General features: G+C 42.6%; 1 protein-coding gene across 2 annotated transcripts in view; it reads right to left on the reverse strand.

The window, feature by feature from the left end:
• MTUS2 (microtubule associated scaffold protein 2) overlaps positions 1 to 26065 on the reverse strand; it is a 503374-nt gene that overhangs the window by 79646 nt on the left and 397663 nt on the right. For both annotated transcript variants that reach the window (XM_081083596.1, XM_081083595.1), the window contains exon 8: positions 19200 to 19411. In XM_081083596.1, the coding sequence (XP_080939722.1) occupies positions 19200 to 19411 (212 nt within the window). The remainder of the gene's footprint in view (positions 1 to 19199; positions 19412 to 26065) is intronic.

A 26065-nucleotide genomic window follows, 5' to 3' on the forward strand; every position in this document is an offset into this window, starting at 1 on the left:
GGTGCCCATAAACACTTTGAAAGGTTCACTTTCCCAAGTTTCTCCCTCTCCCCAATCTTTGCAGTCCTTTCCACTTTCCTGGAGCTCCCTTTTTAGTCCTCAGAGGCTGGGATTTTAGTACCCCACATGTTCTACACTTCTCACAACTGTGCTCACATATGTGGCTAAATGGCAGGAGAACAGAGAGAGAATAAAAGCAATGAGGTTGTCCCACCCTCATGGGACACAGTTCCAACAAGCAGAGAGAAGGTGCCCTTCCCTCGGGGTTTGGCTTTGGTAGGCTCTGGTGGCCACCACTGCTATGGCCACAATCATAAGGCCACTTGTAGGTTGGTGTTATGAGAAAATGGAGAACAAAAGGGAGATTTACTTGGCTCTCTCTGAGTGCTAGGAGTTCTCTTTCCCACTTCTGGAGCCAGAAACAGAAGGCTTCTCCTGGAGTTCCTGCCACCATGTCCAGGAGTCCACTTCCAGGTTTCAAATGGCACTGAGTTCAGGCCAGGAAATGCTGGAGAGAAAAGCTTGTAAATTCACCAGCAGTTCTGTGATACTTCAAATTCTGGTCTTTCTCCCAGTCTGCCTGCTACCTGTTACTTCCCAGAGCTCTTAGTAGCTGCTCCATGCGTTCTGCCCACAGGTGTCTGGCTGTGTTCCGTGGGGGACACAAGGCAGAGGGTGCTCTCTCCATCACACCCAGAACCAGAATTCAATTGGGATCATTTGGATCACCCACCTGGTTTGTGTGTTGGATTTTCATATAAGAAATGATGTGTGAGGAGCTGCTCATTGGTGCACATTAAGATCGGAAGAAGGAAAACTTTCTGACCATATAAAGAAAAAAAACATTCTGAATATCTCAGGTCTGAAAACTTGCTCAGGCCATTGCTTTTGGGAAAAACCATAGATAGCATCTGGTGCCTCTCACTCACCAACCATCTGATTCTGTTTTGTGGCTTGCCCTGGGCACAGTGGATGGTCTGCCATGGATGGCTTTTTATCCCAGGAGTGGGGCAAAATACTGAGTGGGGCAAAATACTGAGCTTTGGCCAACTTCATAGTTAATCTCAGCAGAGCTACAATTGTTACTTAGGATTTGGCAATTTGGGGCAATACAAAACCAATACCGGCACTGTATTGTTGAATGGAGCATGGCTTTTTCCTGCAGCCACTGAATACTGTTCTTCACTGAATGTCAGAAGTGTGATATCTCAGCATGAGGTCAAGATGCTATCTTGCATTGAGATTTTGGTCACCTGGTGTTGCTAGTTGATACAGGAATAAGGAAAATCAAAGCAGCAACACTCTCACCACTGCCTGAAAAGGAGTCCTTAACACCCGGTGGCATTTCGGAGAACTGTCACTTTCCATGCAGCCCTGGTCAGAGGCAGGGGCTGCAATAAATGTCACACATGGCTTTATCCAGCCACAATGTTGATAAGGCTAAACCCACCTCTGCATTATTCTGATCACAATACATCAATTTCATGTCTTTGTCAATGAAATACCATGGTCGGAATGGTGGAAGGAATACTGGATTGAAGTCTTGGTTTTACTGCTTACTAGCCAGGAGATTTTAGAGCAGGAACAGCCCTCTTGCTCTGTTTCTTTATTTGGAAAATGGGAATACTAAGAGCTCTCCTGCCTATCTTTGGCAATACTAAGAGGAGCAAATAGCTTTACAACTATTAGGTGAGCTATTTGACTGGGATCTTCTTGAAGGAAGACCCTGTATCATACCCATTTTATTGTTCTGACATTTTGTATCATATTCATTTTATTATTCTGACAGTTAGCAGGTGCTTGCCTAAATATAGGGTGGGGCAAAAGTAGTTTTATAGTTGTTTGTACAGAAAATAATACAATAATTAATAAATAATATACAAGAATAAACTCTGTGTTTTGCACACAAACAAATGTAAACCTACCTTTGACCCACCCTATATTTGACAAATGAAATAATCAACCAAATATTATTTGATCAAATCAACCTGAGTTATCTATAAGATGGGCACCAAAACATCTGCGTCAAAAGATGAATGAGAGCATTAAACAAGATAATCACAAAAATATAACAGGCATAGAAGTGCTCAAGACACATCAGAAATTCACAATTACTCCCCCGCCCCTCCTCCCTAAATTTTGTAGGCTTTTCAGATTTTTTTGAGATTAAAACAACAGGGTTCTCAGAATTGCAAAAGGATGTAAAATTCAGTGGGTCCAAACAGAGTCAGTCTAAACTATGAACAACTACCTTTATGCTTTCTCTGTCTTGTGGAAAACTGACCCCTTTATCATTTATTATCTGATAATATTACTTGTTCTGAAGTCTGCTTGACAAATTAATACAGCTATTCCAACTTTCTTTGGATAAAGTGTTAGCATGTGTATCTTTCTCCATCCCTTTATTTTTAATTTGACTCTTTATATTTAAATTGAGTTTCTTGAGGACAACACATAGTTGGGTTTTTAAACAATCATTTATGACAATCTCTGTCTTTTAATTGGTATGTCTGGACCACTCACATTATTGATATAGTTGCATTAATATCTATTATATCTTTGTAACTTTTCTATTTACTGCATTTCTTCCCCCACTCCCCCCATCCTCCTCTGCCTCCTCTATTCTTGTAAAATAAACATAGTTTTGTGGCTCTGTGTTTCCTTAAACTGAAACAAAAAAATGGGGAAATACTATCACTGAAAATTTCAGAAATGATATCACCTCCTATCTATTTTGTCAGCACAGTACTTAGGAGAGTCTTTGCTTTCAAGAGAACACTGTCACATAACAGGATCTCAATATTTTTTGCATTTTAAATGTTTTTCTTTCTGTTCTGATAGAGAAGAAGTGATGGACTTTCATGCTCTGTACGGGCTGAATTACAGATATAGGTGGTTTGACTCTTAGGTTTGTGCAACACATAATTGCTTTTGTGAATTATGTCATAGGCAAACTGCTTGCAGTGTACACATAAATCTCATTCTTGCTGTCTTAGTAATTTGATTGTCAGAAATAAAATGAAAAATGAAAGTTGTGTGTTTTTCATTTCAAACCTAGTTTCAATTACCTTTGGGCATGGGCGGGTCTGCAGCTCACACTTCAGTGAACAGGGGAGGGAACAGCACCTGCTCAGTGAAGAGTTCCCTGGAACCGGAGGAATGCCTGGCATGTGCTCTTCTCTCTGGGCACAGATTGCCGCTTCCACACAATGCCCTGTAGATGTCACCATCGTCACTTCTCACAGAGTACAGTGCCAGCTTCACAGTGGGCAGAAGCGAGGCCGAACTTTGCTAAACTATTTGATTGTCAAGGAACCAGGACAGTCTGTTGCCCACACCTGTGTACAACCAGAATTGCCAAGTTCTAGGGTACTTCCTCAATCTTTCTTATGTTTACCTACTGTCTGGTGCCTGTTGTTGCACAGTACTCTCACCTTTCGGCAGTTCCTCTTTCCTTGGCTTCATTGAGGAGGGGTTTGTCCTTTCAACAACACCTTTTCCCACCAGCTCCTGCTTCCTTCTCCTTTGCTCCTCCCCTGGCCCCTACAGGGGCATGTCCTGCGTCTTCTTTGGTCCTCTGTATACAATCTCATCCTTTTTCATGTCAATGCTCCCATGTTGATTTTCTAGAGCTTTCTTTTGCTCTCCTGACAGCTAACCCCAAATTTAACCCCATAATCATAATTCTTCAGCATCCTAAAGCAGAAAGAATGTTGGAAATCAAAATGGGGGTCAGGGAGGCCACCCCAGTGTGGAGGGATGCTGCTGAAACACAACCAGCACAAGCAGGATGGTAGGAACCATGCATGAATTAATTTAAGAGCAGAATTTCAGAGCCACATGTTAACTCTAAATAATGGAAGCTCCTTCCACCTGAAATTCCTGGGAGAATGGGAAACAGGACATTCCTGAAATGTGGGATGAGATTCCACACAGTTTCTTCTGAATTTCAAAGGCACAAGTTAATATTTGAGTGAAAAGTATATATTTTTAAATGAAAAAATGCCCGTCTACCGGCCCTTATCACCTCTGGAGAATTTGTTGATGCTCAGTCTGTAGTCCCATAGAAGATATTTAACAAGAGGACCCGTGACCCCTTTAAATAATCCTGAGCTATAAACACACACGGGTCCTAAATTCTTAACATTCACATTCCACAGTTTAGTGATTCTGCTCAGGAGTTGTTGGAGTGCGGTTTCGTCACTTACCCCCTGGAGCACCTTGTTCCATTCAAGCCCCAGCAAGCCCCAGAGTCGGTTCCTGACCCCAAGCCTCACTCCTGTATCTGTCCTCCCCTTTCCATCAACACCCAGATCCTCCTCCTGGCCCCCCCACCTCTCGCCTGGATCGTTAGTTATTCTGGCAGAACCTCCTAAGTGTGTCTCTGCCTGGAATTTTCTTCCTACCGCCCATCTCAACCTGCTACCACATTCCTCTTCCTCAAATGCAGCTCCAAACATCTGTGTGCCACGTCCGAACCTCGGTGCATCCTGACTGCCTCAAACAGAGTCCCTTCTCTTTAGTTTGCTCTGCCAAGTCCCCAAGCCCCTCTGCCTCATTTCCAGTTACTGGCAGTCCCACACTCCAACCCTCAGGCAAATTAGCCTCTTCCCAGCACTGTCCTGCCTTTCCCAGGGCCCTGCGCCTGCAGTGCTGGATCCTCCACCTCTGAGGCTCTGAGGCGGGAAGTCTTATTTACTCTTGAGGGCCAGTGCATAAGCCTCCGTCCTCTCTGAGGGGGGCCTGGGCCCCGGCTGGAGGAATCCTCCTTTCTGCCGTGATCTAACAAATGTCTCTCCTCCAGACTTGGAAGTCAGGGTCTGAGACCTAGTTTTCAGATCTCCCCTTTAACAAGCGGGTGTTGACTTAACCAGGATGGCGAGGGTAGGCAGTGAGGTGTCTGTGGATCAGAGGTAATTCAGAGTGTACGAGGGGAGGCGGGGTGGGACATGTGGAGGGAGGATCTCCGCATAATTCACTACAGGCAACCAGGCGCCTTACATAAAGGGCCCATGTTCCCAGCCTAACCTGGATGAAAAGGTACAGCACAGCCCACCACATGCACCTTTTGGAAAGCAGATGGCAACAGCGGGCGAGGAGAGGGCCCAGCCTCATCAGGCAGCCTCCCCACAGCCTCTCTCTCTGTGCTGGCAGTGCCCCGAGAAGCTGCAGGAGGTGGCGATAGCCTTAGAAATTCACTCAGGTTTCAAATGCTACACAGAAATTGGCTACTTACAAATGGTTTTCCCAAAGAGGAAAATCGAACATATTCTCTGAACTGTGACAGTCATAGCAGGTACATTGAAATTGGGCTACACCAATTAGCGGGCACCCTGCAATGAGCTCACCTGAGGAGGAGCTGGGCATTTTCTGGCATTTAAGTGGCAGCATTGCCTCAGTTAGAGGAAGCAAATTAAATCACAAATGCCAAGGCCCCTTCACTCCAGTCTTGTCCCTGAAGTTGGACCTTTAGTCACCACATGACAAGTTCATGGCTTAGGTGAGTGCCCCCAGGCATTTCTAGATGATGACATTGCTATTGCTAGAAGAAGGGGCACAAAACAGTTATGTGTTGCTCTATGACTTAAAATGGCTATGAAGTCACTAGGTGATAGGATTTTTTTAATCTCCATTGTAATTTTATGGGGTCACCATTGTATACATGGCCCATTGTTGACCAAAATTCAGTTATGCCAAGGATGAATGTGTTTAGGAGGGGTGTCATTTAATGAAAAAGAAAAAAACACTTATGACAAAGTGTAAGAGAGTTGAACTGAACAGGGACAACTTGTTTCTACCGTAAGTATCTATTCTTAGCTTATTACCTCATTATGAAATTTATATTGTCATCAGTGAAGTTCCAGGATTGGGAATCTTTCATAAAAGTTTAGAACTTTGCAGTTTTGAGTTTTATTTCCCACCCACTACAATGTTTTCCATTCTTGACACCCTAGGCCAAGAGTTCTTATTACTTCAAAGCCCTGTTTGATATTGGTAATAGTGTGGTATTTGGGGAATTATGCTAAAAATTTCCTTAAGTTAGAGTCCTAAGAGTGAAAACAAATACACCAGCCAGGTAGTGTGGCAATACTTACTTCTGTGATACAAAACATTATTTCAGAACAACAGTCATTGGAACAATTTACTTCACTAACATTTCCCACCAGGTTATATGCTGAACAAGTGTCAGAAATGCCAACCCAAATGCTCACATTTTCTCTAAGCCTTTAGTTATTCAACATAAAATTAAGGGAAGAAAAGCTAATCACAGGGTACTGCTTATAAGGGGGAGGGGAAAAACACTATATTTAAATGGGCATTTTTAGGATTTAGGGAGCAACGAAGAGCTTACTGTTTCCCAGTTTGATCAGGTGTAATTACTGCTCTGAGAGCTGCACTCAGTGGGGAAGTCTCAGAAGCACCGAGTCCTTTGGCTGGTGGGCACGATGGCTTCTCTGCTGCTTTTGGAGCGCTAGGGCAGACATTCATGCTGGTGAATCACCGAGATTAAAATCTAAATGTGTTAAATGGCTAAAGGAAGCAAGCCTTTATTTTATAACATGATTCTATCTCTGTCTCTTCACCCCTCCCCTTCTACACACACAGACTGTTTTGAACAAAGAACCCGGCCCAGGGCTTCTAAGCAAGGACAATGAATCTGGGCCATCTTCACACCAGGAGCTGGCGATCTGTTTTAGAGGAATCCTTCACTTTTAGAAAAAGTTCTCATGTCCTTAGAACTCTATCCACCAAACATTAGCTGGTTTACCAAAAGTGTAAAGACAAAGAGGGGGCACCACTTTGCAAACATCAGGCTCTGGGCATCCCCTTCCCACACATTCTTCTTCCATCATTATTCATCCCAAATTGTGCCCATTTTCCTCCTGGGCTCTCTCAGGTCTCCTTTTCAGACCACTTCCTTCCGAATCACAATAACTGGCATTCGCCTGAGCACATACCACTTTCTTACAGCAACAGGTGAAAATTCACCTTAGGTCATTTTCTGTTCACATCCTCTTTGTTTAACTTTTGGATTATTGTTTCATTATTTTGTTTTTTTCAATTATGTTTCCCATCTTAACTACATCAAGAGCACTTTGAAGGTTGGGGGAGAAGAAGAAGTAGCATCATAACATTGTGGAAAAATATGGGTGTGGGATATAGTGTGGCCCATAACTTTCTATTTTGCTGTCTTTGGAAGGCTGCACAATCTCCCTGGGCCTCCGTTTCCTCAACTGTCCCATGAGAATAATATCTACATCAGGTAGAGTTGTTGAGAGGGTTAACAACTATGTAAAGTACCTAAGGCATAGGAGACAGTCAATAAACAGGAGTGATATTACTATTAAGGAGCTCTGCCATCTACTGTTTTGAACCCTCTATAGAACTTTTCATATGGTAGAGGCAGGGCTGATAAAAACCTTCTACTAACATAAGTGAACTGAAGTTGCAAAGTTGAAGTTGAAATATAGAAACTATATTTAAAAATATGTACCCTTCAAAATAAGTCACCTAACTAACAACAAAAACACAGATAACGTGCATATGGCAAAATGTACATAAGTATTAAGTATAGATGATGCATATTTGGGTATTATTCTTTCTACCATTCTATATTTTTAAAAATCCTATATAATAAAAGGCTAATATGCAAGTTAACCAAATGGCAGAACAACCAGTTGCTATGATGCGCACCGACCACCAGGGGGCAGACACTCAATGCAGGAGCTGTCCCCTGGTGGTCAGTGTGCTCCCACAGGGGAGAGTGCTGCTGAGCCAGAAGCCGGCTCATGGCTGGCAAGCGCAGTGGTGGTGGCAGGAGCCTCTCCCACCTCCGTGGCAGTCGGACATCCCCTGAGGAGTCTTGGACTGTGAGAGGGCACAAGCTGGGCTGAGGGAACCCCTGCCAGTGCATGAATGCTACGCACTGGGCCTCTAGTTTATAATAAAAGATCAAATAGTGAAAGCATACATATACACACATGCACACACTTTGGGAAGAAAGAGACTGATACTTACTAATTTTTATTAAGCTTAGAAAGTACACAAATGTTTGACATTAATTTTCATGCCTTTTCTGCATAAACTAATAATACATAAAAAACAATTAAAACCATCATCTATTGTCACATTCATAAAGTTAATGATAAAAATGACAGATTAATGTAAAAATATTTAATAAATACAATAATCTTATTAAAAATAAAATGAAAATAAATACACCATGGAGAGATCAACCAAAGGACTTATATGCAAGCATATAGGCCTAACCAATGGACACAGACAACAGGGGGGTAAGGGCATGAGGGGGATAATGTGGGGATAAGGACACATATGTAATAACTTAATCAATAAAGAAATTTAAAAAATATATATAACTTAGATAAAAGTTGATGCTACAGGGCTAGGCTCACCACTTAATATGGGATCACCAGCTGAATGGTTCCCAAGATTAGCCACCAGGGACTGCTAAAGAGTAGTGTTTTGGGGAGAGAGATCTAAGATAGCACTAGGTGGATGTTACACTCACCTCTTCCTAGGACCAAACTGGATAGAACAATCAACCTGAAAACCAATGGAAGACTAACTGAAGAGAAATCTTATAACCAAGGATTTACAGAAGAAGCTACAACGAGACTGGTAGGAAGGGCAGAGACATGAAAAAACTCAGATGGTGGCTGAGGTTCCAGAGGGATATCTCAGCTGCAAAGGTTCCCCCTGAGAAGTGTGGAGTCTCAACCCCAAGCTGGGTTCCCCAGCTCAGTGAATCAGAGCTGGGAAGAGGTACCCACATAACATCTGCTATGAAAATCCATGGGGATTCTGTCCATCAGGGAGAGACATCATTCTGTTAGAGACACAGGCACCCTCTTAAAGGGCCAATGCACAAAATCTTGTTTGCAACACTGGGCTCCGGCAAACAGAAGCTGGAGAGGACTAGTCATGTGAGGAGAAACTGGGATTTGGGCTTTGGGACAGCCACCAGGATAACTGTATTGAGTCTCTCTCTTACACCACAGACAACATCTTTCTTGGGTAGAGTACACCCCGCAATGTAGCATCCACCTGGGGAAGAGCAATAGCTCCACCCTCTGGACTTCCTGTAAGCCCACACTATAGCGCTTGCACCCTGTTGAGGAGTCAGATGCCTGGGCCAGGGTGTAGAGGTCTGGGAAGACTCAGGGGGTGTCAATGACTAAGTTGTGTGATTTTGGGTGGCAACCATTCCTCCTACTTTCCTGTGAACTTGACAGGTGCCTCCCCATCATGGGAGATCTGCTAGCCCCCTCTCTGGGCTCCTGATGACCTCATCCTCCTGAATCCTGGTCACTCCACCCTGCCGAGGTCTGGGCAAAATCCAGACCTTGTGTGACTCTGAGGTGGGGCCCACTCCCTTCCACTGTCCCCCAAGCCTGACCAGTATTTCCCAGTCACAGGTGATCCACTAGCACCATTTCACCAACTCTCAGTGGCGCCACCCTGAGATCAGGCTCCTGGCAGAATCTGGGACAGACAGAGTTGTGTGGCTCTAGGAAAGGAGCCATTTTACTCTTTCACACCTGAGCAGTGCAGAGCACTCCCTTCACATGGCCAAATCCTGGTCTGCTTGAGCCTGATAAATGCTGGTGGACTCACCCTGACATCTCTCTAAGAACCTGCCACACCACAAAGGTGTGCAAGCACACAGAGGGTGGCAGCTAGACCTGGGAAATTTGCTGAGTAGCCTCAGACCCAGAACTGGCACTAAGTTTAAACCTGAGTCAATCTGGTGAACACCACTCATCCCTACTTGGTGACTCATTGAGAACCTACCTCATGCAACTCAAGTACCACCAGAGACTCTTTCAGTGACTGAACCTAGCAGGCAGCTGATAGGTGAAGGCAGATCTTAGGATGTATTGGGACTTTTGCTGATCTGCCCCAAAGTCTGGTGTGGTAAGGCAGGCCCTGGTGCACAGTTTTGTCTATACTGAACACAACCAGGGCAAGCAGAAGCAGCCAGAAACTGTGGATCACTTTATAGCTCCAAACAGGTTACCCAGGGCCATTCATAAGAAGTGTCTGACATTGGCCTGCACCAGAGTCCCTCTCAAGAGGCCCAGAACCAACACATCCAGTGGCCATCTTCAGACATCATTAGAGCTTCACAAATGACACATCCAAAGGAAGATCTTGGCGGGCACCAGAATCTGCTGAAACGAATTCTGCTTCGTGTGGTCTGCACCTGTACAGCAGTTTGTACACTAAGGACAAGTCAATCCTAACAGTAAGCAAGCCTGAAGGTCGACCCCATATAAACAGGCCAATAGAAATCAAGACTCAATTATAATAGAAGGGCCCACATAATCCACATAAGAGACATTCCTGGAACACCCATCTCAGGTGATTAAGAAGACTGCATCACTGGGTCTCACAGGACACCTACTACATAAGGTTACCCTTCCAAGACTAGAAGTCATAATAGATCTACCTAATACATAGGAATAAACACAGAGTGGCAACCAAAATGAGGAGACAAAAAACATGCTCCAGATGAAAGAACAGGAGAAATCTTCAGAAAGAGAGCTAAATGAAATGGAGGCAAGCAATTTACCAGACATAGAGTTAAAAAAATGGTCTTAAGGATGCTCAAGGAACTTAGTAAGAACTTCATCAAAGAGGTAGCAATTGTTAAAAGGGATATAGAAACCATAAAAAAAGAATCAGTCAGAAATGAAAAATATAATATCTGCAAAGAAGAATACATCAGAAGGGATAAACCGTAGGTTGGATGAAGCAGAAGGTCAAATCAATGACTTGGAAGACAAGGTAGCAGAAAACACCCAATCAGAGCAGCAAAAAGAGAAAAGAATTTTTAAAATGAGGATAGTTTAAGGGACCTTTGGGACAACATGAAGCATAACAACAACCGCATCATAGGAATACCAGCAGAAAAAGAGAGAGCGCAAAGGATCAAGAACCTATCTGAAGCAATAATGACTAAAAACTTTCCTAACCTGATGAAGGAAAAAGACACACAAGCGCAGAGTCCCAAACAAAATGAACCCAAAGAGGCCCACACCAAGACACATCATAATTAAAATGGCAAAGGTTAAAGACAAAGAGAGAATCTAAAAAGCAACAAGAGAAAAGCAGTTAATTATCTACAAGGGAGCTTCCATAAGACTTTTAGCTGATTTCTCAACAGAAACATTTCAGGCCAAAATATATTGGCATGAAATATTCAGAGTGATGAAAAGCAAGGGCCTACAACCAAGACTACTTTCCCAGCAAGACTATCATTTAAAATTGACGGAGAAAGTAAGACCTTCCAGACAAGAAAAGTTAAAGGTGTTCATTACCACCAAACCAGCATTATAAAATATGTTAAAAGGTCTTCTTTAAGAAGAACAAGTAAGAAGAAAAAGAAAGAAGAGGAAGAAGAAGAGAAGGGTGAAGAAGAGGGAGAAGAAGGAGAAGGAAGAGGAAGAGAAGGAAAAGGAGGGGGAGGAGGGAAAGAAGGAGAACAAGAAGAAAAACATGGGAATATAGCTATAAAGAATAAAATGGTATTAAATGCATAGGAATCAATAATCACTTCAAATATAAATGGCTTAAATGCTCCAATCAAGGACATTGGGGTAATTAAAGGATAAGAAAACAAAACCCATATATATGCTGTCTAAAAGAGACATCCCTCAGAATGAAAGATACACACAGACTAAAAGTAAAGGGATGGAAAAATACATTTCATGCAAATAGAAATGAAAAAAAAAACCACACACACACAAACAACTGAGGTAGTAATAGTTATATCTGACAAAATTAACTTTAAAACAAAGGTTATAATAAGAGAAAAAGAAGGACATTACATAGTGATAAAGGGAGCAATCCAACAAGAGGATATAACCCTTGTAAACACTTACGCACTCAACATAGGAGCATCTAAATATAAAAAGAAAATCTCGGTGGACAGTAAGCAAGAAATCGACAGTGATACAGTCATAGTAAGAGATTTTTTGGGGGTCTTTTTTTTAATTCTTTATTGTTGAAAGTACTACATATATCCCCATTTTCACCCATTGACCCACTCAATCTTCTAAAACTAAATCAGGAAGAATCAGAGAATATGAATAAACAGGTTACAACTAGTGAATTGAAGCAGTAATAAAAAAAACTCCCAACAAATTAAAGTCCTGGACCGGATGGCTTCACATGTGCATTTTACCAAACATTCAAAGAAGAACTAATACCTATGCTTCTCAAACTGTCCCAAAAATGTCAAGAGAAGGGAAGTCTCCCAATTTCATTTTACAAGGCCAGCATTAATGTAATTCCAAAACCATATAAAGACTGTAAAGAAAGCTAATTATAGGCCAATGTCCCTGATGAACACATATGCTATAATCCTCAACAAAATATTAGCAAATTGGATCTAGCAACACATCAAAAAGATCAGACACCATGATCAAGCGAGATTTATTCCAGGGATGCAAGGTTGTTACAATATCTGCAAATCAATAAATGTGATACACCATGTAAACATAATAAAGGATAAAAATAACATGGTCATATAGACAAATGCAAAAAAAAAAAGCACTTGATAAACTCCAGCACCCATTTATAATAAATACTTTCAGCAAAGTGGGAATAAGAGGGAAGATATCTCAACATAATAAAGGTCATACATGACAAACCCACAGCCAATGTCATATTCAATGGACAAATACTATAAGCATTTCCCTTAAGATCAGGAACAAGACAGGGATATTTGCTTTCACAATTCTTATTCAACATAGTACTGGAAGTCCTAATAATAGTAATCAGACAAGAAGAAATAAAAGGCATCCAAATTGGAAAGGAAGAAATAAAACTGTCACTACTTGCAGATGACATGATACTGTATATAGAGAACCCTAAAATTTCTACTAAAAAAAACCCCTACTAGAACTGATAAATTAATTCAGGAAAGTAGCAGGATACAAAGTAAATATCTAGAAATCGGTTGCATTTTTATACACCAATAATGAACTATCAGAAAGGGAAACTTAACAATCTCATTTACACTCATAAAAAAATACCTAGGAATAAATTTAACAAGGATGTAAAAAACCTGTGCCTGGAAAATTATAAGACATGAAAAAAAGAAATTGAAGAGAATACAAATTAGAGGAAACATATATCATGTTCATGGATAGGAAGAATTAACATCATTAAACTGTCCTCACTAACCAAACACGCTATAGATTCAACACAATTCCCATCAAGATACCAACGTTGTATTTCACAGAACTAGAACAAATATTCCAAAAGTTTATATGGAACCACAAAAGACCCTTGGTCACAACAATCTTGAGAAAGAAGACCAAAGTTGGAGAAATCACGCCATCATATCAAACTATAGAATGAGGCCATAGTAATCAAAACAGCATGGTACTGGAATAAAAAGACATATAGATCAGTGGAACAAAATAGAGAGCCCAGAACACGCCCCCCCTCCCCCATGTTTTATGGTCAATTAATATTTGACAAAGGAGACAAAAACATACAGTGGGTTAAAGACAGTCTATTCAATAAATGTTGTTGGGAAAATTGGACACACGCATGCAAAATATTGAAACTAGACCACCTTCTTACATCATACACAAGAATAAACTCACAATGAATTTAAGACTTCAATGTTAGACTTAAACCATAAAATTCCTAGAAGAAAACATAGGCAGCAAAATCTTGGATATTTCTCATTTCAATATTTTTTTCTAATATATCAACCTAAGCAAGGGAAACAAAAGAAAAATAAACAAATGGGACTACATCAACCAAAAAAATTTTTCACAGCAAAGGAAACACAATCAACAAAATGAAAAGACAGCCCACTGAATGGAACATATCCATCAAAATACATGGGATAAGGTATTAATATCCATAATTTACAAAGAACTCATAAAACTCAACATCCAAAAAACAAGCAATCCAATTAAGAAATGGGAAAGAACCTGATAGACACTTCTCCAAAGAGGTCATACAGATGGCCAACAGGCATATGAAAAGATGCTCAACACTACTTATCATCAGAGAAATGTAAATTAAAACCACAATGATATATCATGTCAGACTTATCAAAATGCTATCATCAATAAATCAACAGACAAGTGTTGGCAAAGATGTGGTGAAAAGAAAACACTGTGTAAAACAGAACAGAGTTTCCTCAAAAAATTAAAAATGGAACTGCCTTATGACCCAGCATTTCCACTTCTGGGAATATACCTGAAGAAATATGAAATACTGATCTGAAAGTATATATGCACCCCTATGTTCACTGCAGCATTATTTACAACAGCCAAGATATGAAGCAGCCCAAGTGCCCATCAGTAGATGAGTGGATAAAAAATTTGTGGTACATTTACACCATGGACTACTACTCAGATGTGAAAGGGGAAATCTTACCCTGTGCCACAGCATGGATGAGTCTGGAGAGTATTGTGCTAAATGAAAAAAGCCAGTCAGAGACAGACAAGTACCATATGATTTCACTTATATGTGGAATCTAATGAACAAAAACTAACAACAACAAAAAATAGGAACAGACTCCTCGATACAGAGAATAGACTACCAGCTCTCAGAGAAGAGGGGATTGTGGGGGCTGGATGCAAAAGGTGAAGGGATTAAGCAAAGAAAAAATCCCTCATTGACACAGAAAACAGTATGGTGATTACCAGAGGGAAAAGAGGGGTGGGGGAAGGTAGAGGAGAGTAAAAAGGGGATAAATGGTAAGGGAAGGAGACTTGATTTGGGGTGAACATGCAATACAATATACAGATGGTGTATTATAGAATTGTACACCTGAAACCTATATAATTTTATTAACCAATGTCACCCTAATAAATTCAGTAAAAATTTTTTAAAAAAGTGTAGCGTTCTCAGGAACCAGGCAGCAAGAGAAAAATAACATGGCTCCTCTTGACCCTCAGAAGTGGGAGTCCCTGAGAGTCACACTCATTACTACACTACCGTTGGTCCGGAACTCAGATATTAGCAAATCCATTTGGCAAGAGGGGAGGACCAGGCCTAGCCTCAGGGGAAGAGCTGCCTCAAACCAGTGTAAGCATGAGGCTGGTGCTGGCACTTAAATGTTGTGTCTTGCCGGGAGCCAGTCCATCCTTGCTGTTTCAAGGGACCTGGCATATATGGCATACTGTTCTTAATATGTTTGCTCACCTTCTTGGCACTATGTGTTTTAACCAAGGTCACCTCTCTGAGAAAGGTTGTTTCCCCAGGTAGGGATTTTCCCCTGAAGTTAGGGAGGGAATAAAACCTCTTAACTAAGTGCCAGGCAGGTAATTAATCACTTTAACTATGAACAATCATGCTTAAGCTACATAATCTTTACTCCCTGGAATGGAGATAAGAAACTCCCTAACCTTTGTAATAGAGATTGATAGGATTGAATCAACTGGTATAAATACAGATGTAACAAGACAGCAAGAGACAGAACTTAGGAGACAGAACCTAGGCACAGAACCTACACAGAACGTTCTCTAGGGACAGAAGAATTTCACTGGAGAGAACATGGCAAAAGATCCTGGACTGAACCTGACTACAGAAATTGGCAAGAAAACCTGACTAGAACCTGGTGACTGAACCTGGCTGGAGAACCTGGAGAACCTGGCTGGGGAACCTAGCAAGAGAACATGGACACAGAACCTGGCTGGAGATCCTAACCAGAACTTCGCTGGAGATCCAGACCAGAACTTGGCTGGAGATCCTGGCTAGAGATCCTGCCTAGGCTGCTGATCAACTGAACGCTGTCTCCCTTTCATTCCTTCTTCGCCGACTCCATCCACACCTTTGGAGACCCCTGGACCTGCTGGGGTTGGACCCCAGCAGTGTCTTAGTTAGAATCTCTGGACACTGGGCTCAGGCTGTCACAGCTGACAAATTTCATAGCCACCCTGCCAGGAGTTGTAAAGCATGGGGCAGAAATGAAAGATTCTTATCCAGCTTCTGAGTCCCTTTTTTCTAGTGACTGCCCATGTACTGAGACTTACTTAATGGCATCAGCATATTCTGGAAAAAGTATAAATCAGCAGTGCAATAGCTGGACTAGAAAAGTACTTCTATTCTTAAAGTACACCCAGGACAAAACCTTATGTACATATAGAATTAAATGAGTGCTTTGTGCTGTGTTTTAACTTTATGTATTATATCTCATTCATGTCTTATTCATCCTAATTGAGAGTAAAATATTTGAGGGTAGGACTTTGTCAGATTGCCTTGTACTAAAAAAAAAAAATGTTTTATTGAATATTTGTTCAAAGTACCTTCTCCATTAATTCACAACATTATCACGATACCCTTGGGAAGAGTTATTAGTCCTATTTGAAACTGAAGCAACTGAGACTCACACAGAGGTGACTGAATTAATGGGAGTCTGAACAACAGCAAGGATATTAATCCTTTTGGTGATGATGATGAGACTTAAAGAGAGCCAGACACTTGCTGGAGATCCATAGCTAGACAAAGGTGGAGGTGGGGCCGACTCCTTGCTGGCACTGTACCCTCTCCTCTGTGCGGGGCTTTGCAGATGAATATGCTACAGTGTAGAAAAGACACACGTGTAGAGTTCCAGCAGGGTCTCCTAACCAGAAGAGTAAAAAAGATGTTGCTGTTTCAGGCTGGCTAGAGAGGCCGTGCTCTTCATAGTGGGCATGCTTGGCTATGACCATTTCTCATACATAATAACAATGCATCAGCTTCCCACACGAGTGACACTGAGAATTCAGGATCACTGACCCTTGTCATAGGCGCTCCATCACTGGAGGCTTCCAGGTGCCTCTGTCTCTGTGTTCCAGGTGCTTCACCCCACGTCATACCTCCTGGTCTTATTTGGTATTACAGGCAATCTCTCACATCAATCCTCTTAAACCACACAGGATGTATGACAACCTGTGAGGAAGCCACTTATGTTCAATTACAGGCATTTTTTTTTAACATGTCCACTTTTTCTCCTGGGGTTTATTTGGAGAGAGAGTTTAAAAGTACACACTGTCCGGGAGGTGCCAGTAAAATGCCATGGTCATTTGGGAGACCTGTCTGGAGTTGCTGGTTGTGATTTACTGAAAAGAAAATGAACTACATGCCACCATCCATCTTGCTGAAATGCAGGCATGTGCAGCTCCAGCGGTGGAGAAGGCCCATGGGGATCCCTGCAAACCTCCACTCTGGTTTGAGAGCCGTGTATATGCTGCAGAGAAATGAAACTCATGGTCCATGGGCCAGCAAGGAATTTTCCCGGGACCCAGAAATACAAAACTACAGGGAAACTCTTAATTTTGGCACGACAACTCACTTCTCCTCCATGATGCCATAAATGAGGTCCAAAGGTTCCAACTGGAAAAACACAGCTCATATTATCAGTACGTTACATCAATGCCCATCTACGTGAAACTCTATCAAGGATTTGCTGTGACTGTGAATGATACATGAAAGGAGTAACCCAGAGTAGGCAGAGTAACAATGTGAATATCATCATTGATCTTCAGTGAACAACCCCATTTTCCTCTCTTTACTATTGACCTGACAGTCAGTGAAAAATATGAATCCAGCTGAAGAACAAAGGACATGCCGCTCTCTCTAACAAGAAAAATGCTCAGTATTTAGCATGGCAGAGAAGGCCTGTTTGGCACCTCAAAAAAGTGTTTGCAATTTAATTCTTACAGGTGGGTATACGGCCACTTCAGTTGTTTCAGGTTGATAAATAGTACTAGATCAATATGAGATTCAAATTGGCTCATTACTGCCGGCGGTAGCATTTGGTTAGGGCGGAGGCTAAAATCCCTGGTAAACTGAAATCTGGTCATCTTGTCCTTCAGTACAACAGATTGGTAATCGGCTGTTTCTGCTGAAAGCTTTAAGCAAAAGAGAACTGAGCAGCAGAAAAGGTCAGATCAGGCTCCTACACTGGGGACGAGGGGAGGGTGGAGGGGCTGATAAAAGGCCAGTCCACCACACTTCAAGGCTCAGATGATAAATAAAACCAGTGGACATGGTGCTACTTAACATTTCTGATTTTCTTCTTTAAATTAGCCAGGAATTTGGCTGGCCATTTTCTTTTTTAATCCTTACCCAAGGATATTTTTTCATTGATTTTTAGAGAGCGTGAGAGAGATAAGGAAAGACAGAGAGAAATATCGATGTGAGAGAAACACATCGATTGGTTGCCTCCTGCATGAGCCCTGACCAGGGCCTGGGCCGGCTAGGGAGGAGCCTGCAACCGAGGTACATGGCCACGGCCAGAATCGACCCTGGGACCCCTCGGTCCGCAGGCAGATGCTCTAGCCAACGAGCCAAACCAGTCAGGGCTGTTAGTCCATTTTCTTATTTGGAGAGCATTTAAATTGCGTTTTTTACTTTTTCCCATTTATAGATACCAGGAGGTCCATACGTGAAACTTAAAATGCCCTATGGGTTTTTAATATGCTAATTCACAGTATTTAAACCTCATAGGTAAATGTTCAATCCCTAACCACGCCCCACTCCGCAAACACTCCTTGGCTACCTCAAGGTAGACCACCAAAGCCTCAGTGAGACCCCAGGCTTCCACCAGCCTCTGTTCCAGGTTGAGGGGTGGGAAGCTCAACTATACCACGGCTAATAACAGACTCCCGTGGATGGCTCTGGAGCCTCTGGACATGTACTTGCTGAGAAGGAGCCAGCCCTGTCTGCATTTCCAGACACAACCCAGGGAGCAGGGAAGCCTCCCCAGCCCCATCTGCCCCGGTAGCGCTGGGAGCGGGCTCTGTGGAGATGCCCTAGGCCTGGCATATCCCACAAGCAGCAGCCCTGTCTCCCTGAGACCCGAACAGGCAGACATTTCAGAATTTGTCTCATCTCAGCAGTGCAAATAATTATGGGCTCCATTTCCTCCAAAGACTTCACCTTCAAAATGTTCGTTTATGTCCTTTTCTTTCTTTTTGACACAATTTTCCCTTTTGGAATCAGGTTACTATATCATTCTTCCTAAATAAATTTCTTTCACAGGTCACTATAAACTTGGCTCCCAAACATGCTGCCAGATATTTCATGACCTTCTGAAAAGCAAACGTCAAACCCAAACTCACGTGTGCGCGTGCACACACACACACACACACACACACACACATCAATGTGACCACCCTCTGCCCAAAGAGCCCTTCAACATTCATTGAACGTGGTCTTACCTTTCCAAAGAAGTGCTGAGTGGACACGGCGAGCGCCTGGAAACCGCAGATGGCCCGTCTCAGCTCCCGCTGCACGAGGCCCAGCTGCCTGGCCTGCTGCTCACTCCTCTCCTTCAGCCGCTGAACCAACTGCCTCTCGGCTTCGCGGGCCTGCGGGTCAGGCTTCGGGGAAAACCCATTTCGGGGAGCCGTGCTCCTCTGCTTGGGGTATCCTATTAAAAAAATAGCGGCTTGTGAAAAAAACATGCAGCCCTTATTACAAGGTATGACTTGTAGTAAGGGGACAACAGCTCCTTATTACAAGATTTCTTCAAGAGCAAGTGGCCAAAAAGAAATGGCCAGGTTTGTCACTATAGGTATTAGAAAGAAAAAACTGACAGGGACTTAAAATATTTGCTCTGCTTATGTGGTTCTAGGTGCAAGTGTCATGCTTGGAAAAAGAATTATGAGGCCAAATTGCCCAATTCCTTTCAGCTTCCTCCATTTCTTCCAGGTCTGCTTAGAGAGATTAGAGTAGATGGTTTATCTTCAAAGGAATTGCTCTTTGAAAATGTCTAATGGGAAATCAACCAATCAGTGCAGGTCAAAGTCATAGTTGTAACTAATTGAGCATCAGGGAGTACTGCCCGCGTGCCCTTGCCTCCCTTTCTGTGGTCATCTGGTGATCCTTTCTTTGATGTCTGATGTAAGTCACACCTCTGATGGCCTCTGCTCCAGGGTTTTCTGGCTTTAAATTTCTACAGCATCAATGTCCTCCAAAATATTCCCCCAGGTGACCACTCACACCACCTCCACAACTCGGTCCGGTCCAAGGCACCACAACCTGTCACCCATGGGAAGCCCTGCTCCTCTTCATTTCTCACTGCACAGATTATAAAGGATAATCTTTATAAATATAGAACAGCTCATGCCTGTGCTGAGCTTTCCCTCCAATTATGTTCCGTTGCAGTAAGAAAGTGCTCATTCCTTCCCATGGCCCAGGAAGCCTCTGAGATCTGGTAACGGCCAGGCAGATGGTGGGGGTGTATGTGTGGGCAGGGCGATGGGGCCCAGGAAAAGGAATCAGAAACTCCGCCTGGGGTTGGGGACAGGATGGGGGAGGCTTTAAGGAGAAGTGACTATTAGGCTGAAGCTTGAAGGCTAAAGGCAAGGCCCCCGGAAAGAGCACAGACAAGCACTGTATCATGGTCCAAGGCCCTAGGCAAGCCAGGGTCTTCTCGGAGCTGCTGTCCTCTTCGTGGGAGCTAGGGCTGACCAGATGCCCAGAGAACATCTCCTTTGCACGATGGACTTACTTCCCAGAAGTGCATGCTTTCCTTTGCCCAAGCAGATCCTGGGGCATGTGACAGACATTTACCACACAGTCACAAATAACTTTAATACCTCAAACATTCTTTTGTCTACTTTTGCTCACCTCCAACATACTAGGGAGTAACACATAAAGCAAATCAGTATCTGATACACAGACAGAGCAGAGAAATGGGCTTGGAACACACAAGTGGCCTCATCTTTTAAGGAGAAAAGATGGCTAATTGCTCTAACTACTTCTGATTGGTAATTTAATGGCAACCAAGAAAGTTTTAATGAAATCTTCCTCCTATTAAGAAATAATCCAAGATTGCATTGTGGCCTCACATATGACATATCTTAAACTAGATGGCTTAATAGAACAGTAGAATGTGAACTTTCTACTTTAAAAAGCTGGCTTTATGACAGTGGGATACATAATGTTCCAGAAGATTCACTTGCACATTGTAGGAAAATCAATCTTAATATGTACTTAATTTCAACATACTCAATACTGAACATAAAAGAAAAATAACCAACAAACCATGTGAGATTTACTGTGTGCATTAAACTCTAACACACAGCCTAAGATCCCAGGTGGACTTTTTTCATGATTACTGTTTGCCATTTTATTGCTATGGCTGGTGATTTTATCAAATACTCCAGTGTTGTAATTATTGAGGTACCAGGTGCATGACACTGATACTATAGAAGATATCTCTTTTAGAAATCTGAAGGAAATAATAAGCACGCCTCTAGCTCAATGAATTGAAGTTACTTGCAATATAGGGCACACAGAGTCATGTGTGAGCTTGTGGATAGCAGTAAGCAATCAGGCTGCTGTGAATTTTTGGCTGTCAGGTTTTTCCCTGTTATTGTTAGTATTACTATCAATATCATCATCATCATCAGGTTAGCAATTATAGTCAATGGTAAACGGACAATATAAAATGATTTCCTGAAATCCTATTCTTGGTGCTAAAGGGAAGCAAAGTTTGCCACCCTCAAAATATGACTTTTGGAATATTGATTATTTTAAGCTGGTTTTTAAGGAACAAAAGACTCAGAAAGAACCTTTGACCCTCTTCCTTTGCCCGTCTATGTCTAAAGAAATTTAGGTAGAGGACCTGCTCCAGGAAGTGAGCCATAATCAGATAACTGTAGTTTAATCTGAACCAGGTGTGATAGACAGGGAGGGAGTAAGGTACCTTTGCTCAAAGTCCTCTCTGTGTCCCATTGTTAAAGTTGGCTCAGGAAATATTTGTTTACCAAACATTCATTTCCAGCTCCATGTGAGTTGCTTTCCTGCCATTTGAAGTCCCAAACCACTCCCCTTCCCCACCTTCTCCTTAGCTCAAGATGACATATAAGTCTCAACTGCCTAATGTTTCTTTGGGTCTCATATCTTTTGGCACTGCCAAATGTACATCTGTAATATAACCTTCTGACATTTTCTCCTCTTAATCTGTCTCATGTTAACTTGATTATTAGCCCAGCTAGAAGAAATTAGAAGGTGGGAGGAAAGTTATTTTTGGAGCCCCAACAGTGCTTACTTGATTTGATGTTATTACTACACTAGAGGCCCAGTGCATGAAATTTGTGCAGAGGTAGGGTCCCCAGGCCTGGCCAGTGATCAGGGCTGATCAGGGCCTTCCAGCTGCTGGTCGGGGCTTTCCTTCCCCGGTTGCCAACTGGGGCCTTACTTTGTTCCGTGCCACCCCCTGGTGGTCAGCACATGTCATAGTGAGTGATCAAACTCCCAATCTCCCGGTCGAACTCCTGAGGGGACATCTAGCATATTAGCCTTTTATATATAGACTGCTTTCATTCATACACTCAATTCAGTGTCCTATTAAACATCAGTGCACTCAGTCCACATTTCTATTCCTGGGGCCAACAAACAAACATTTGAGCTAAGATACAGGCTCCCCTGTGAACATCAGCTTTTGGTATCAACACACCAAACAAAAGTTTAGCTGATTTGTGGCACCAAAACAATGCTTGCTTGGGACTCATGGCTGGCTGCGCATGCACCACCCAACCAACGTCCCAGCATAGACTAAGGCTCAGAATTCAGTGCTAAGACTGTAGGGAGGAAGGACGGAGAAACAAGGCTGGTGGTGGAGAACTCTATTGCTTTTAGAGGAAAAGGGTCCTGCCCTTTCTAAACATATCAAATGAAACTTTATCTAGGTCTAATCATTATTTTACAGTCAATAGCATATTTTTGGTCCTCACTAAACACAGTATTCTTTCTTGTGCTGTCAATTTTTGGTATGTGTTTCGTTATCTAACATCATGAAGTATTGCTCCGTCACTTATTTCCCTGCCTGCCCTGTGAGAGGCCATCCCCTGTCGGTGCACAGCGACAGCCGCCCAGGCTCACCTGCTGTCTTGGGGATGGAGAACTTATGTTGAAAGATGACTGACACACAGCCAGCTTCACCTGTTTCATTAAAATGTAAGGAGGATTTTGTTTGTTTTTGTTATCTTCTCTTAAAAATTAGCACATAATGAAGCTAAATAATAATCTGCTTAGGAAGCAAGGGGCCAATGGAACCATGAGATGAAAAACTCCTGGGTAGCAGTGAACACAGGGAACGTGTGGGAGCGCGGTCAGCACTGGAGGGGATGTGGTGATGGAGGTTCTCCTCTGACCTCTCACATACATTTCCCTGGAAGAGCCACAATGCACACTTTAAATGAGAGGCACACCATGTCCCCTGAGGACACTTCCAGATGCTGAAAAGTTTTGTTCTCACTTCCTTCCGTGTTACTTGTGGTATTTACATTGCTTCCGGGGTAGCTGAAGGTTCCTAGCAGGCAGGCATGTCCCTGACCTTCCCCCTACAGTCAAGCAGCGCCACTTACATGTGTGTGTTTAGGTTCTTTTAAAAAAATCAAAGCTCTGGCCTCCCACACTATCTTTTGATTTCCACTCAGTTGAACTAGGGCACTGACATTAGTGAATAAAGACCTTCAAAATAGGGTCTATGATGGTTTTAGAGTCTTTAATTGAAGTGAAAAAGAGAGTAGAAATGCCAGTGTTTTTACTGTTTGCCCCAGCTGTTGCAAAAGCTTATCCTCAGTGCTTCTCTTTGATATAAAATATAGGAGTGGAAATACCCAGACCAGCGTCTTTCCAAGACCTATAGACAGATCTGATTTCCTATGTATGCTTCATGCCATGTGCTTTGGAGGGGACCAAAATGCTTGACAGCTTTTATTGAGCACCTACTCTACTCCCAGGGCTCTTAGCACGTAAGTTCACTGCTGATCACCCCTTCAACATCTCCAACAGATCTCATGGGTGTGGGGACACATGCTAAATCTAGAACATTCTCTTATTATCTCAATCTTGCCCCAATCACAATTTCTCTGTAGTCATCCTACTGGCTCCATAACTCTGGTTAGGGGCAGAGAGACTCTATGATGACTGTAGTGAAAACTGGCAACTTACAGGGAAGAGCCAGTAACCTTATATTCTCACAAGGTTGAGTACAAGCCATGTGCGTGCAGAGGCTAAGCACTGGGGAGAAGAACAGCCTGGAAAGTGGAATATTAAAAATTCATCTGAAGCCATCTGGTCACTATCCAGAGGATTCTAATGGATGTTAAATCTTAGTTTAATCTTAAAGCTGGAAGCTTAACTGACATAATAATAAACATAATGCAGCATAGAAACCTGCATATTTACACCAGAGAAGGCCCATGACCTTAACACTTGTAAACAAGAAAGAAAAGAATCACAGGATACAACTTTGATAGCCTTAGGAAAAGCACTGCATGAGTGTGGTCAACATCCTAACAGAAGCCATTCTGTTTCTTGCAGACTGGACTCATACCTCATGGACATCCGCAGAACATGCAGAGGGGTCTTCCCCAGCAGCTGGTGAGATGAGCCCCAGGCTAATCGGACCTTCCTAATGCAGCTCACCAGAAAGATCCAAAATGACCAAACTTTCCAAGTGGCATAATTTGGTCCAAGAAAAAAGCTCAGTAGTATTTATAGGGATAAAAATATCCAGTACCCAATAAGGAAAATTTACAATGTCTGACACTGGAAAAATCCTCAGGCATGCAAACAACCCATATGGAGGAGAAGATGCCCTCAATGGAAGCCCACCAAAAAATGACACCAATGATTAAAAACTATTACAACTACATTCCACATGTTCAAGAATCTAGAAGAGCAATTGAATATGTTAAGTAGAAACAAAGAAGATAAAGAAAAAATACCTAGGTAAAAATTCTAGAGATTAAAAACTCAAATGTTTCAGGGGATTAGGTCAATTAGATACCACCAAGTAGATTAGATTTTGCATAAGAAAAGATTAATGTCATCTGAAACTAATATTGAATATCAACTTTAATCTTATATAATAAAGAGGTAATATGCAAATTAACCCTCACACCTTCACAAGATGCCTTCCTACAACCAGACCAGCAGGGGGGTTAGTGAGGGACAACCAAATGACTGAACAGCAGGTTGCATGGGGCGACCAGGCCAGTGGGGGTCTGTGAGGGGTGACCAGGCCAGCAGGGGGGGCAGTTGGGGGCGACCAGGCTGGCAGGGAGGGGCAGTTAGGGGCAACCAGGCCAGTGGGGGGAATGCAGTTGGGGGTGACCAGGCTGGCAGGGGGGGCAGTTGGGGGCGATTAGGCTGGCGGGGGGGGGGCAGTTAGGGGCAACCAGACAGGCAGGCAGGTGAGCAATTAGGAGCCAGCGGTCCAGGATTGTGAGAGGGATGTCTGACTGCCAGTTTAGGCCCGATCCTGGGGATCCAAGGAATCTTGGATTGGAGAGGGTGCAGGCTGGGCTGAGGGGAACCCTCTTCCAGTGCATGATTTTGTACACTGGGTCTCTAGTTGAAAAATAAAAAAAAATATATTAATAGAATGAAGGTTCATACACACCCACCCTTTCTCCAGTCTCCTAAGAGTTGTCAAGGTCATGCTATCTCTATTATGCCTTTTAAGAATATTGAGTATATTTTCCATTGGAAAATAGCCTATTTCTAAAAGTTAAGGGAAAAAAGGGTTTTTCCTGTATTTGCCTAAGAAGCATAAATTTTATATATATTATTAAAATAATTATGTTAATCAGAAAGTTAATTACTTTAAATTAATAAATTCGTTAACACTGTTTAATAATAATAATACATAATCTTTTAGTTTATTATATTTGAGTACCTTCCAGGGTTTAAATTTTAAAATTTACTTTCTCCTGAAGGAAATTTTATACTTAAAATATATGGGAAGCTCTGTCAAATAAAGAAATAATAATTATATTTAATTTATATGTGCATATTAAATAGTTTCTAATATGCTTTCATTTGTAACTAATTATTATAAGTTACTAGGGGCCCGGTGCACGAAATTCGTGCACTGGGTGTGTGTGTGGGGGGGAGAGTGTCCCTCAGCCCAGCCTGCCCCCTCTCACATACTGGGAGCCCTCAGGCGTTGACCCCCATCACCCTCCGATCGCCTGATCGGCCCCTTGCCCAGGCCTGACGCCTCCGCCAGAGGTGTCAGGCTTGGACAGGGGACCCCCATCTCCCCCCGATCACTGGCTCTGGC

This window comes from Myotis nattereri (assembly GCF_964212035.1).
Source record: "Myotis nattereri genome assembly, chromosome: 2".
Taxonomy (NCBI): Eukaryota; Metazoa; Chordata; class Mammalia; order Chiroptera; family Vespertilionidae; genus Myotis; species Myotis nattereri.